The 15,984-nt window shown below is 39.9% G+C and overlaps 1 protein-coding gene across 4 annotated transcripts in view; it reads right to left on the bottom strand.

The window, feature by feature from the left end:
• The window catches only part of ankfn1a (ankyrin repeat and fibronectin type III domain containing 1a), a 133,944-nt gene extending 121,213 nt beyond the window's left edge, over positions 1-12,731 (bottom strand). For 2 of the 4 annotated variants that reach the window (XM_067575569.1, XM_067575572.1), the window contains exons 1-4: positions 10,990-11,484; positions 9,620-9,747; positions 9,228-9,479; positions 5,589-5,830 (exon numbers count right to left, since the gene is read on the bottom strand). In XM_067575569.1, coding sequence (XP_067431670.1) covers positions 5,589-5,830; positions 9,228-9,479; positions 9,620-9,735 — 610 coding nt within the window. In that variant the 5' untranslated portion in view covers positions 9,736-9,747; positions 10,990-11,484. The other 2 variants (XM_067575570.1, XM_067575571.1) reach the window with 2 other exon arrangements.
• Positions 12,732-15,984: the final 3,253 nt, after the last annotated feature.

Raw genomic sequence — 15,984 nt, 5'->3', positions numbered from 1 at the left:
AGCAGATTTTCTACATTATGAGACATGAATTATAATAAGAGATGATGTAGTTAATTGGTGGGTTTTATGTTTGTTTGTTTGTTTGTTTTATTTTCTTCTTATTAACCTTTTCAATTGATTTTTAATTGAATTCTTTAATCTTCCTTCTTGCGTCTGTCTTTTTTCCTTCTGTTATAAATGCAAATGTGCCCCAAACAGCTGATCTCTGCAGTGATAACTGGCTGGCATTATTATAATAGTTATTGTTATTAATATTATTATTATTATTACATTTGGTGATTTTATTTATTTATTTTGTTTGTTTGTTTTTATTTTAGGGTTTGGTTTGGTTTTCTCACTTCCTGTTTACACCTCTGTTATTCTGCACCAGTTTAAATACAAATATTAATGTCATTATATTGTAGTTTTTCATACAGATGCACAATATGTCAACATTATCCAAGAAAGCAAAATATAATGTCAAATATATGATTCTGAGCAAACTGTCATTAAAAACTAAATTAGTTCCTGACATCAGTTTATTATTTAATATGTGATGTCAGCTGCCATATAGTGATATATATCTACATCAGATATCTATAGTAATCACATCATGCAACTAAATCACATGTTTTAGACCAAATACTGATTAGTTATTAGTTAATAGTTATTATAGATACTGATCGTTTGCTATTTCATGAAATTTCATCCTTCATATCTGACATCAGTTTCTGTTTCAGGATTCTAACTTTCAATAACAAACATGTCAAACTGTCGTGTGAGTGAGAGACGGCAGATGAAAGAGAAAAATGAAAGATAGAAAGATAAAAGTGAGAAGCAGCAGCAGGTCAGAGAGAGCAGCGAATAACCAACCCTGAGAAGACGTTTCACATTTAAAAGTCAAATTCTGAGCGTCGCTTCTCTACAGTTTCAACACAGAAGCTTCATCTCGTCCTGCTGCCTGAGGCGGCTGGTTTCATGTTTCCATTCATTCACACAGAGAGAGAGAGTGTGTGTGTGTGTGTTAGTGTGTGTGTGTGTGTGCGTGTTAGTGTGTGTGTGTGTTAGTGTGTGTGTGTGTGTGTGTGTGTGTGTGTGTGTGTGTGTTAGTGTGTGTGTGTGTTAGTGTGTGTGTGTGTGTGTGTGTGTGTGTGTGTGTGTTAGTGTGTGTGTGTGTTAGTGTGTGTGTGTGTGTGTGTGTGTGTGTGTGTGTGTGTGTGTGTGTGTTAGTGTGTGTGTGTGTTAGTGTGTGTGTGTGTGTGTGTGTGTGTGTGTGTGTGTGTGTGTGTGTGTGTGTGTGTTAGTGTGTGTGTGTGTTAGTGTGTGTGTGTGTGTGTGTGTGTGTGTGTGTGTGTGTGCGTGTGTGTGTGTGTGTGATCAGGTGTCAGCCTGCAGGACAGCTGACTACCTGAGCTGCTGCATTAAAACTGCATGAGCTGCTTCAGAGATAAAACACTGGAAGCTCTCTGGATGTTCTTTATGCTGCAGACACTGGTGGTTCATACTGGACTGACTGGAACCACAGCTGAGCATTTTAATGGCTTTATTAGACAACAGAGAGAAGACATTCAGTTTATAGTCATCATTTAAATTCACACAACTATTCTGCAACAATGGTAAACACATATAATATATAAATACACATAAATAATAAACATAAAATAACCCAACTGATTAATCTAACAAATGTTAATTTAGTAATTTATTGATCTTATTGATTTGTAAGATGGTTTAAGAGCAAATCCAACTTGTTTATTAGACCTCAAAGATAAATGTGAATATCATTTTAATAAACGGAGGTTCCTGCTGAGCAGAGTTTTGGAGTGGTAGTTATATGTGACCTGACTCTGACTGCCACACAAACACTGTTTTTCCAGAGGCCATAAAACGATGAAGTGATTCACTTCATGTGTCAGCAGGGAGGTGAAGGACATTAAAGAGGAGACAGAGAGATGAAGCAGACCGTGACAAAGATGATTCAAAAACTATTAAATATGCCTTCCAGCCTCTTAAATGTGAATATTTTCTGGTTTCCTCAGTCAGTAAACTGAATATCTTTGTGTTGTGGACAAAACAAAACATTTGAGGCGTCACTTTTAACTCACTTTTCACTATTTTCTGTTGTTTTATAGTCCAAACAATGCATTGAAAAAAATAATGATTAGAGGCAGATTAAAAGTGCAGCAGATCTCCGATCAGAAACTCACAGGACTGAACGTCTTCCTCAGACACACACACACACACACACACACACACACACACACACACACACGCACACACACACACAGAGCTGCAGTCATGGCTCCCTCTGCTGTACAGAAGCAGGAAAAACACTCCGGTCGACTGAGAGTCAAACATCAGAGAGAGTGAAGCTGATTGGTTGATGAAGGTAGAGCTGCAACTAATGATTACTCTCATTATCAATTCACCTCAACTAATCAATGAATCTACTGTCTATTAAATATCTGAAAATAGTGACAATGCTGTTATAATTTCCAAAAAGAGTCGATGGTTTTATCTTTATTATGTCTGAACAGCAGCTCAAAACCCAAAGATCTTCATTATTAGAATGCAGGACAAAGAAAAGTCATCACATTTAAGAAGCTAAAAACATCCATTTTTGGCATTTTTGCTTTAAAAAAATGACTAAAAAGATTCATCTATTATCAAAATAGTTGAAGGTTAATTTTGCGTCAATTGACTAATCAATTAATGGACTAATCGATTAATTGATTAATGGACTACTGGCTGCGGCTCTACACTGCTCAGTGTTAGTTGGTGAGTCAGAGGTGAAGATGAGATTACGGATTAATGTAACAAGTAGTCGAAAAATGAATCACTAACTCTTCAGGTAATCAGTCATTTCTTTAAGGAGAAAATGTCAAATGTTCTGATTGCAGCTTCTTAACTGAGTATTTTCTGGTTTCTTTAGTCTCTTTGACAGTAAACTGAACAAGACGTTTCAGTTTCACCATTTTCATATTTTATAGACCAAACAACTAATCAATAATGGAAATAATTGTTAGTTACAGTTTAAAGCTGCAGTGTGTTATGAAGGATCCACTAACATCATGATTAACGTATTACAAACATAACGCAGCCTACGTTAGTTTAAAATCTGATTGTTGGCATTCATCAGCTGATTCAGAATTGTAATTGAATGAAAACGATTATTTTCATTATCGATTAACCAGCAGATTATTTTCTCATTTACTTTATTAAATGTTAAAAAAATGAGGTGATGTCTTTAATTTAATAAAGTTTTGTCTGACAAAGAGTCTAAAATGTTAAGATATTCAATTAACTGTCATATATAGCAAATAACAACAGCAAATCATCACATTTAATAAGCGGGAACCATCAAATGTTTGGTATTTTTGCTTGAAAAATGACTGAAATGATTAATTGATTATCAATATAATTGCCAATTAATTTTCTGACGACTAATCCTTGAAGCTCCAGTAGAAGATAGAATCACAATTCTTCCATGATGTTGTCATTTATCCCTCATATATTTAGAAAAAACATCAGTATTAATGTTGACTGACTGTAAAAAATGAAAAAATATGGATAGATGATAAAAAGCAGGAACCACAAACACACGACAAACTAAAATACACAAGTCTGAACAACAAACACCTGAAGGATTTGCTGCTTAACGTCTGTCCACGCCAAGAACTAGAACCATAACAATAACAATAACGATAAACATGTGAGCATCCACACTTATGAACGATATCGTTCTGTAAACCACGAGCTGCAGCTGTGTGGACAGCTCAGGAAAACACACACTGATGACTTGTGACTGCTGAACGTTGCAGAGAAAGAAACAGACGAGCAGCTTTTACTGAGCTGTGGCAGGAAAACACAGTCTGAACACAGATCTGAAGACTAAAAAGGTCACAAACTCTGTTGTTTTATACGTTATAATGGAGAACAAAGCTCCAGCATCACTGTATGATAGAGAGAGTCAGTCTGTGGTGAGAAAACCACATTTAAATATATAAATATAAATAAAGTCATCAGTTGGTTTCCAGAGTTAAGATGATATTTGCAGGTCATGAAGTTCAGATGGAGATTTTGTCGTGCTGTATGGTTACGGGGTTAGGAGATGGGTTTTGATTGGCTGTCAGTGTTCCTATCGTTCATCAAACGGCTCTGAAAGTGATCCCAACGATATCGCTCGCCGCTGTCCTTGTTGTTATATTTGTGGCGTCCACTCGGACCTATTTATAGTTATGGTTATAGTTATCGCTGTTGGTGTAGACGGAGCTTTAATCTGTTCAACAGGAAGCTCATTATCATTCTCCAGAAGGGTGGAGCTAAAGGACGTTCTGACTAACACAGGAAACAAAGTATAAACAAGACCCCCAGTCAGTGTGTGTGTGTGTGTGTGTGTCATCAACATTCCTGACATGGCAGCACGTTCACACCGACACTGTTGGTCTGCTGCTTTCATACGTTTGTGTCCTCGTTCACAAACCTGCCAACTTACAAGTTACTCAAGCTGATCGGCTGACATGTTTGTCCCTCATCACCCACCGTACACACGATGGAACTACAGAACCAAACGGACTACAGAACGGTACAAACACACCATCGTTACACACCAGAAAACAAAACTGACAGTCATGATGTCACCTAAACAGAAGAGTGTATCTACAGCTGGATCCAGTCAGTCGGACCGACTGTAGTTCATTTGTGGTTGAAGCTGGTTCTGAAGTTCAGGAAGGTTCTGCAGAGGGCAGATGGCTACATGGTTGATTTAGGTGTCCCTTCCCTTCATCCCAAGCCAGTAGCTGATACATCAGCTGCTTCACGGTGGAACGTTATGTCTTCTTTAGGGGGGGCATGATCGGGATCCTCAACACCTTCAGACGCCCCTACAGCCCCCTTCACCTGGGGAGCTCACAAATCTTCCATCCACATCCTCCAAGAGAAGAATACCACTGTTTCTTGTGCTCTGCCTCCTCCACCAGCAACTTAAGTTCATGTTGTTCTCAAAACTGTCCCACAGTCCAGCTCCTCATTTAACGCTCTCAGGCTTAGAGAGCCCAGTTTAGAAATCCTACATGTCCCCTTCTGAGGGAGTCTTTTTAAGAGACTTTTTACCACAAAAAACAACATTACAGCTGACTGTGGAGTTTTCTTGTAAACAAAAGTTATGTTAACATTTGTTGTTACTCAACAAAACTCATCGTGTGATCAAACAGATGCCAGCTGCTAGCATCACTAAATATCCCCTGCAGCCTGAAAACCATCTTCCCACAGACCGATGTTCTGAAAGACATGTCTGTAAAACGTACAGAACACATGTCACCATGTTGAGTCATGCTAATCTACATGCTAATCTACATGCTAACGCTGATTCTCCATAAAGTCGGTTCTTTCAAAGTTGCACAAACTGAGTAAACATTCATAGTTTCTCCAGAACTGTAGGATTCAGTCTCATAACCACCAGACACGAGAAGAGAAAGAGAAAGAAAGAGCTGAGATTGAGTCAGAGTGTAAAAACAAGACTCTAATTATAATGTCATACGTGTCATTACTGCACAGTTTAACAGTAAGACATGAATATAAATATCATGGTCATGTGACTGGCTTCTTACCTGCAGAGTTCCAGTGGAGTCCTCCAGGACTGGCAGCAAGCCGTCGGCGTTTCCTGATGTTGACCCCGCCGTGGGAGGCGGAGTCTCCGCTGGACATCCCTGAGGTCAACGCCGCCGCCGACGCAGCAGCAGCAGCAGCAGCAACAGGGGTGGAGGAGAGGATGGGGAGGAGGGGCGTGACCAGAAACGGTGTCTCCTTCCCCAGTGCAGGGGTGAGGAAGGTGGCCTCCCTGTCTGAAGGCCTGCACGAAGGAAGCAACACAAAAACATCAAAGACTTTCAGTGACAAAAAATCTCATAGCGTTATTTTGGGCCGCAGCACTCTAAAAGCTGCTGTACACTATAAAAAGAGGATTCTTCATCTCGCCTACGAAGCTCTACACAATGAGAACAATCAGTATCAATCAGTAGCTACGTTTCCATCCAAATGCAGCACAAATGTTAACAGAATTTCCAGAAAATGAGTAAAGGAAAATTCAAATTGAGACTTGTTTCCATCCACTGCTGTTGTGTGAATATCAGCAGATAAACAGCAGGTGGTGCTAATCCTCCAGTCGCTGCCGTTAAACCGTTGCAGAAGAAGAAGACTCAACGAGATGACGTCGTTAAAAGAGCGACAGCCAAAGCTTGAACGATGGAAAAAATGATGGAAATATGACGTTTGTGTTTGTTTCATGTATTGATGTGAGGAAGGTTACAGTCTCCTCATCATCGCTCCACACAGATCTGATGTTTTCAGCTCTTCAGTGACATTTGAGTCACATGATTCATGATGTCATCATTTATTCAATGCCAGCAAAATCATACACAGATCAGCATAAATACAAGATAATATTGTAAAGGTGATACGTTGAGTAATTCACTACTTTTCAGGAAAGCAACAAGACTTCCTGTATAACAAAGCTGACACTGGGAACACTGGTATTCAGTCCCGACAGTGACATGAAGCTTCCTCTTGTGTAAACATACATGTGGTTTCTGTGTAATCCTGATACCTGGCCTCTGAGACCACGTAGCTGCGGCTCCGCCATGATGCTCTGCTGTGACCGCGTCCCTTCTTTTTCCTCCGCAGGACCAAGTCCAGCAGCTGAGTCCAGGTCATCATCTCTGATCGCCACGCTTCACCGCATCACGTTAAAAAACACACACATGATCCCAGCGTCTCCGCTACGGTCGTGTTTGGTAGTGAACGCGGCGGCCGAGCGTGTTACATGTATGTACAAAATGCTTTTCAGGGTCCAAACAGGAAACATAATCACACCTGACTGAGCTGAAGGTCCACAGCTGAAGGAAACGCTTCTAGCAAGTGTTCAATGCCCAGCAGGGGTGTTACCTTACCCCACTGTATGTGTGTGTGTGTGTGTGTGTGTGTGTGTGTGAGAGAGACAAAAGCTGAATCAGGGGGATCGAGAGTCAAGTGCTTCAGATATCAGAGTTTGATCAGTCAGGAGGCCTTTGTTTCAAATGAAAGGGAACCTTCAACCAACCCAGACGGAGAGAGTCACTTACAGCATGTTTTTGTGTTTACTTGTGACAGGAAGTCCTTTATCCAGGACTTTCAGACCACGTCCACACTAAGCCGCATCTTCATTGTTCGTTTTTCTTCCCTGAAAACGGAGCTTTTCCAAAAACGTCCTCCAGAGTAAATGTGAAACGCTGGCTTGGCGTTGTAGTGTGTGTCATATCACTGACAGAACAGATGGTGGCAGTAGTGTGGTGTTTCATTGGAAGAAGAAGAAGAAACATAACAACGATGGCGGACGGCTTTGTGCAGGAGTTGTTCACTTTATTCTCTACTTTGACAGCTTGTTCAGAGTTTAACGTATCTATTAACCACCTTTCTCTGCTCAAACTGTTGGAATCTGCAGCAATAAACTAAATATCAGGAAGCCACCATGGAAACAGAAACAGTATACTGTTTCTTCTTCACTGGTTTTCTGTCCTCCGCACACGCCCAGTAGGAGGAGAATAACCCATTTTGGCGTTTTAATGTCAAACAGCGATTTAGAATTTAGAAGTGTTATTAAAGAACAGGTTCTCAATTTTTCAAGTTTGTCTTAAAACAAAGATGCCCAAACAGACGATGAAACATGTTTTTCTTGCTGTTCATACTGACCGTTAGAAGACCAGTGATGAAGACAGTCTGTGTTTTCTGCAGAAAGATCTTCCAAAGTTTCTCTGAAGCTAATATGAGGCTTCAGATCAAGTGGATAAAATGATCTCTTTGTGTTTCATTGGACAGTGTTTTCCTGTTGAGCAGCAGTGGACTGATAATTGTGAGACAATTGTGAAACAAAACCAGGTAGTTCTGGTCCAACCGGCACCACATGGAGGCAAGAAAACAAAATGACAGCAGCAGTTTAGATCACTTATAGTTCAGACTTTGGGCTTCATGCAAGAACATTTTCACATTCTTACTGTATCTTCAACATATAACTGAGCTGAATCTGCTGTATGAGGCGTCCTGTTTGTTCACTCTGTTTGTGGGATATTTCGTTCACAAACATGTCATTAAAAAGTAGAGAAGAAGAATAAAACAACTGCCCGTTATGAGTCAAACCACTATACCGCCACATAAACACAACCTCCTACTATACAACACATACAGTCATAATGACTTCACTTCCTTGTATTAGCAGTACATTTCCCCCAAATCTATAAACACCACTGCTTCCCCTCCCTGCAGCCTCTTGGCTTATCTTTCCCAACATAACTGCCATCACCATGGTGCCAGACAAATACTTCTACTAGCGAGGAACAATGAGGAAGGAGCAGAGAGCAGCGAGGCAACTGACCACAGTTTCAACTAAACTCTCTCTCTCTACTTAAACATCATTAATGAGACATCTGGTGGAAATCAGAAGCAGTCTGCAGGACATTTACTGTAAAACACTCAGAGGAACACTCGTCTGTGTTGCGTTCATTTGCGTAGATAACCTGACGTATCTCAAACAAAGTCTCTGTGGATCAGCTTTCTCAAACGTTTTCATGTGTGACCCAGGACCAAGTTTGGTGGTTTTTGGAGAGGCACGTCATGTAGAGGTCTCCACAGGTCTCTACTCAGTCTAATGGGACCGGGTCAGGTCTCAGATCTGGATCCGAATGGACCCGAGTGTATCAGCTCTGATCATGTGACAGTCACAGTCACAGTGGGAGAAAACAATGTGTTTAGAGGCGAGAGGAGAACGTAAACTGAAGAGAAAAACTGAGGTTTTCATTGTCAATGTGAGGAACAAGTGAATTATTTTCATTATATTGATTATCGATAATTGATTAAACATCAACATCATAATTTCTCAGAGCCCAAAGTGACGTCTTCAAATGTTTTGTTTTGTCTGATCAAGAGTCCAAAGATGTTCAGTTTACTATCATGTATGACATAAAATAACCAGCAGATGTTCAGCATTTTTACTTAGAAAATGACCACAACAGTTGTTCACTTATCACGATGATTTTCTGTCAATTGATTAATCGATTAATCGTTGCAGCTCTAATGGAGACGAAGGAGCTAAAAGCAGGCTGTGGGAAATTATATACGAGCATCTTATAGACAAAATGACTAATCGATTAACTGAAAAACAACTGAGCAGATTAATTGATAATCGTTAGTTGCAGCTGGTATCACAGACTCGGTGTTACCTGAGCGGCGTGCTGCTCTCTCCCGGCTCGCTGCAGGTGGAGCGACGGGAGTTGGAGGCCGGGGAGGAGGAGGAGGAGATCGGCGGGGAGTTGGAGGAGCGGTTGGATGCATTGCAGATGGAAGAAGAGGAGGAGGAGGAAGAGGAGGAGGTGCGGGTTGAGTCCAGGGATCTGGGCAGCAGCAGTGAGGACGGCATACACAGCCATGTCTCCAGGTCGGAGAACTTGGAGTAGCTCAGCATCTCCAGAACACTGCAGGACGACAGACACACCAGCTGAGTCCAGAACGACACCAGAACACGACCACGGCGTCCCGACACTCAGCCGCAACGTGTCAGGATGTTAAATGTTGAGATATAAAATAAAAAACCTGAATATTCAGACCCAGTTACCTCTCCTCTCCCACTCCCGGGATGTCATCTTTCTCATCGGCGGTTTGGAAGACGCAAGAAGTCCTGGAGTCTCGCGATGACAGCAAAACACAGGAATTATCAGAATCCACAGACATCTTCAGCCATATCTGTGGTGGATCAGGAGAGAAAAACAGGTCAGATTAACACAGAAATACCAGAGTAACATCATAGCTGAGTCTGAGCACCCGTGTGCTAAATGTACATGGAAACCAAAGCAGTCCAATAGAAAGCAGTGAACAATCTGTACATCCGTCAGGTTATAAGATAAACTGATATCTTCTGCTGACACTGGACAATAAAATCTGAGCTCCTTGTTAAATTAACAGAGATATAACGATGATTATTTTGTTGGTATTCAACAAGCCCACAATGAAGTTAACTGACATCACAACATGTGAGGCTCTGCCATCTAATAAACACTTGATATGAAGTTTCTGGAGATTTGGGCGGCTACTAACGATTATTTTCTTTATCGATTAATCTATCAATTATTCTGTCTATTAATCGATTAGTCGTTTGGTCTATAAAATGTCAGAAAATGGTGAAAAATACAGATCGATGTTTCCCAAAAGCCCAAGATGCAACCTTAAATGTCCTGTTTCGTCCTGACCAATAATCAACAACCCAAACTTATTCAGCTTACTGTCATAGAGGACTAAAGAAACCAGAAAATATTCACATTTAAGAAGCTGGAAGTAGCAGATTTTGGCATTATTTTCTTAAAAATGACTCAAAACGATTAATCGATTATCAAAATAGCTGGCACTCAATTTTCTGTCCACTAATCGATTAATTGACTAATCGCCTTAAAACATTGTCTTGTCAGATAGTTGGTAGCTAGCTGGAAACATCGGTATTTTATAGTTAACCACTTGTTCATAGTTAGCTGGCAATTTTTGTTTGTCAACTAGTTGGTATCTAGCTAGTAACCTCTGCCTGTTAATTACTGCTAGCTGGTTAGCCAGCATGCAATATTAACTTATTCATTGGTAACTCTGATAAAATTTGCTTATTAGTTAGTTAGTAGCAGGCTGGTAACAAAAGCTTATTATTTAATTAACTTGCTGGTAAAATGTGCTTGTTAGTTGGTAGCAGGCTAGTAAAGTTTGCTCTTTAGTTACGCTAGCTGGTAACGTTTGCTTGTTAGTTAGCTAGTAACTACCTAGTAACGTTTGCTGGTTAACTTAGTTAGCTGGTAACTAACGTTAGCTGGTAAAGTTTGCTTTTAAGTTAGTTGGTAACTAGCTAGTTAGTTGGTAGCTGGCTGGTAAACCTTGTCTGGGGTTAAATCTAGTATTTTATAACATAAGTACTGGTAATAATTGCTTGTTAATTAAGTCAGTCAGTACCTAGCTCGTCATATTAGCCTGTCAGTTGGTTAGTTATAGCTCGTAATATTAGTTTTTTAGCTTTAGCTAGTTCACAATCAAAAATTAAACAAGACATCCTTAGCTTTAGCTGATAACATTATCTTGTTGGTTAGCTGGTTTATCCCGGTCGTAACATTATCTAACTAATTAATTAGCTAGCTGGTAGCGAAGCAGAAGTTACTGTTGCCATGGTAACCTGTGGTTCACTGGCAGCAGCGGTTAACCTGTTGACCAGGTGTTATTAAAGCTAACTGACATCTGAAACAATGATTTGTGAGATGAAGGCAGAGTGAAAACTTTGAGGGAACATTTTCCCAACATGTTCCCTCTGACACACTCAGTAATTTACACCTCAAACACAGCAGCTAGCTAATGTGCGACCTCACGTGGCTCCTGTTTTGGCCAAGTGGAAACACCCGGTGAGATAAAAGCAACACTGCGGTAAAGAATCACACACAGAAACACGTACAAACTCCCAGAAAACGTTCAAACCCACAGAACTATTTATATCCAGCAGAGCTCCATATTTGTCCTTTAGCCGCTGAGTTTCGGTTTTCAGTGAGATTCCCTGCAGTCAGCTGTCCTTCACTTCCACATCTCATCTTCCCGTTAACAGCTGTGCAGGAGTTAAAGCTCAGAAGCTGCCGCTCCTGGAGAGAAAAACTTTACCGTCTTTGAGTCTTCCTTCCTCTGCAGAAATAATGTCGCTTCTTCTCCTTCTTGTTCTCCTTCTTCTTCTTTTCCCAGAGTAGGACCATCTGCTCAGACTGGGATCCCGCCTGGTAACGTGTCTTTGTCCTGCCCCATGTAAAACATCCCAAAATACAGCCAGCCAGGCCCGAGCAGGCTCACATTTCACTGACTGCGGTTCACTCACCGCACAGACGCCCAGTCCCACATCTGGGAGCGGCCGAGCCTCCATACTGTTCCCAGTCACACTCAGCGGGCAATTAGCTGCATGAGACGGACCCGAACACGTCCTCAGATAACACTTCACCCTGATAAAGCTGCTGGGAGCCGGGAGCTCAAAGAGAGGAAGACAGGAGGTTATTATTACTCAGTTTGAAGGGTTTTCAGTTTTTATTTTAGATGGAGATGAGAAGTAGAATCAAAGAGGAGGAGAGGGGAAAGAGACATAGAGAGAAGGAGGGGAGGAATGTAAGGAAGGAAACAATGAAGGAAAGTTAATAAGAGAAGGAAGGATGAGGGAGAAAGGAAAAAAGAAAGGAAGGAAAACTGAAAGTAAATGAAAGGATATGAGGGAGGACAAAGGTAGGAAAGGAGAAAAAGAAAGGGAAGGAGGACTGGAGAGTTCATTAACCTGAATGAATGAAAGAAAAAGAGAAGTGAAATGTAGAAGAAGGACAGAAGAGAGGAAGGAAGAAAAGCAAGGAAGAAAGAAAAGAAAAAGGGGAGGAAAGAAAGTTAAAGTAAGAATGAGGACAAAAGTCAGTGTTAAAGAAAATGATGGACAGAAAGATGAAATGTGAATTAAAGGAAGAAAGGAGGAATGAAAGAAGGGCAGACCAAATGGAAGATAAAAAAATGAAGGAATTAAGGAAAGGAAAGAAGGAAGGAGGGAAGGAAAAATGAAAAGTGAATGAAACAAGGTAGAAGGATGGAAGTAAGGGGAAAAGAAAAAGGGGATGAAACAAAGAGGGAAGGATAAATGTAAAGTGAATGAAAGGCAGAAAGGAGGGAGAACAGAAGGAAGAGAGAAAAAGGAGAGGAGGAGGACAAAAAATGAATGAAAGAAAAGAAAAGGGGAAGGAGAGGAGAGATAGAAAGGGAATGGAAGAAGTTCAGTAGCAAAGGAGAGAGGGAAGGAGAGAAGAAAAACAAGAGAAGAAAGAGAAAAGAAGAAAGGATGGAAATAAAAGAAGAGGAAGACGGAGGAAAGAGTGAAGGAAAAATGGAACTTTACTTAAAGAACAGGAAGGAAAGAGGGATGAAGAAGGAGGGAGAAAAATGGGAGGAAAGAAGGAATGAAAATGTAAAATGAATAAAGGAGAGAAAGGAGGAAGCAAAGAAGGAAGGAAAGAAGGAAGAAGGACAAGGAAGGATACAAGAAAGAATGAAAGAAAGAAGGAAGGTAAATGAAAAGTGAATGAAAGAAATAAAAGAGACGGTTTCAAGGAAGGAAAGGAGGAAGGAAACATGGAAAATTAATAGAAGAAGAACAGAAGGAAGAATAAAAGAATAACAAGAAAAGAAGGGAACGAGGAAAGGAGATGAAAGAAGGGTAAAAGGCAGAGAAGAGAAAAAATGAAGGAAAGAAAAGAAAAAGAGAAGGAGAGGAGAGAGAGAAGAGGAGAAGAAAGGAAAAGAAAACAACAGAGAAAGGAGGAAGAAGAAAAGAAATAGAAAGGGAATGAAGGACAGAAGGAAGGAAGGAAACAAAAAAGAGGAAAGAAAAGAAAACAGGAAAGAGAAGAAGGAAGGGTCACAGAAACAAGGGAGGAAAGAAGGAGAAAAGGAAGAAAAGGAAGAAAAATGTCTTTGAAACATCAACAGAAAACCCTCCCAGAATGTAAACACATAAAGTAGGAGCAGCGCGGAGCTGAGGATGAGGAGGAGGAGCTGAGGATGAGGAGGAGGAGGAGGAGGAGGAGGAGGAGCTGAGGATGAGGAGGTGAACCGTGGGCTCCTGCGTGTTGATGTTGAAAGACGTGTTTGGAAGCAGACAGATAGCTGCAGACAGGAAGGAGGCTGTTTATGCTGTCGGGACTCTGCTGCTGTAATTATCTGCAGCTCAGATAAACATTCAGCCCTCAGCAGGAATAATAACACTCTACACTAATGTCACCGTGTCGTACGGCAGCGTCGCACCCATCAATCTACAGCCGTGGGTTTTAAAACACGGGGGTCCCTGGATTCCTGACTTCATCATCATCATCATGGTTTCCTGTTTGTTTTTACTGCCATGTTTGTTTTATGTCCACGAGACCACAGAGTGAAAGTTGAAATGTTTTACCTGCACCTGTCTGTCTGAGCTGGTGGTAATAAATCAACCCTCCTCTCAGCCGCAGACACGATAACCAGCATCTGCTCAGTTTAAACGCTGATGTTTTTAATTATTTTTACTTAAATATGAAGCATATTCATACATAATCTAAGAGGGAGGGACATGCAGATGATAACTGTGCAGGTAAAAATAAAGTTTTCCCCTAAAAATACATCATTTTTCACTCAAAATCAATAAACAGCATCCAGAAAATATTAACAACGTGTTGTTGTCTGGTTTTAAACTCTGTACTTAAAGACCCGTCAGTCTGCCAGCATAAAACACAATTCACCATTAAACTATATGAGTTTTATGCCAAATCTCATTAAAATCAATATACACAGTTATTACTTTGGGGACAAAAACCTTCATCTGAAATCCTTTTAATCATCACAAACTTAGGAATTTATTTCAACGTTTATGGTTTTTGTCATTAAAGGGAAAAAAAAACACTTAAGCACCTTAATCAACTATCAAATTTAGTCCAACTTATGATCACTCAGCAGTCTTTTAATAGACTTTTATTACTTTTATTAAGTCTTTAGACATTTATAACCCATCACTAACCCTGTAAACCTAAACTAAAAGCCTTTCTTTAAAAAAATACACTAATAAATTACTTAAAACCTCTAAATATTAATCTTCATTTAATGGAGAAATAAAAACACATTTACAGGACAGAATAATGTTCTATACTGTAATTTATTATTAGTTTAGTCTTTCAGTAAAACAATCTGAGTAAATACTGTAATAATTACTATGTGGTACTTTCTCATCTCCTTGTTACTGATATAATATTCATACTGAGTATTGTTGAGTGTTTGTAAGATTAGTTTCAGATGTAATGAAAGGATTTTATATTAAAGTGTTGCTGTTGTCTCATAGATGTTTGATATTTTGGTGTTTTATGTGACTGATGATACTGAGATTGATGATGAGTGTTTATTAATTATTTATCATAAAGACTCAGATTTCTGTCCATCTGACTGCTGCTGTTCCTCTTCACACCTCTGGGTGTCAGTGTGGTCTCAGTGGGCAGAAACTGAACCATGCAGGCGCTAAACTCAGGTCTCTACTGGAGGAAACAGAGTCAACAACATGTTCAACGGCTGTGACGAGTAGAATAGAAAAGAATCTTATTGTAAAGCAAGCTGGGACATTTATTTTAAGTTCACCAAGAAAGAGAGAGACAGAAAGATGATGAAGACAAAAAGGAAGAATGAAGGAAATGTTGTTTGCACATATTATAAATGGTGAAACTTGCATAAAGCTCATGATGCAACATGTTCAGCTGCTTCTGAATGACTTTAAATTTCTAATAATTAATGAAAGACGTCTGAAAGAAAACAAGACTGAGGAAATCAGACGTCCGTCCAGTGAGTTTTCTCTAGCAACGAGACTTCTGATTGGATGTTCAGACTGACGTTAATGTTACATCTGTTTGTTCAGCACAGAGCTGAAGTCAGGACATGGTTAGCCTAGCTTAGCATAAAGACTGGCAAAAAGTTAAAAAAAAATACACCTACAAACACCTCTAAAGCTCTTAAACTAAAATGTTGCTGGAAATATTTCTCTGTGAACAGTCGAGCGCAGTTGCCAGGCAACCGCCAGAGATGCTGCACAGAAGTGCTGCGAGGATGGAGAAACTGTTGTAGGTCAAAAAAAGAAGCAAAAGAAGCAAAGTTTCAGTTTTGTGACATTTCATGTGTATTTGTACCAAGTTAGCCTGTAACATAGTGTCATCTTGGTCTATTGTTATTATTTAAGCTTTATTAATAAAACTAAAATGCAAAATTCACACTTTTCAGCTTGAAAATAAATTGTGATGCTTCGCAACACTTTTTCCATTTGCTTCAGGCTGCAGCTAATGATTATTTTCATAATGGTTTGATCTGATGATTATTTTCTTGATTACTTTATAACATCAGAAACAATAGTTTGATCAGTAATTAAAAACAAACAAAAAATCC

This window comes from Thunnus thynnus, chromosome 20 (assembly GCF_963924715.1).
Source record: "Thunnus thynnus chromosome 20, fThuThy2.1, whole genome shotgun sequence".
NCBI lineage: Eukaryota > Metazoa > Chordata > Actinopteri > Scombriformes > Scombridae > Thunnus > Thunnus thynnus.
The sequence above is the reverse complement of the archived record's forward strand: the minus strand, read 5'-3'. Positions and strand labels throughout refer to the sequence as shown.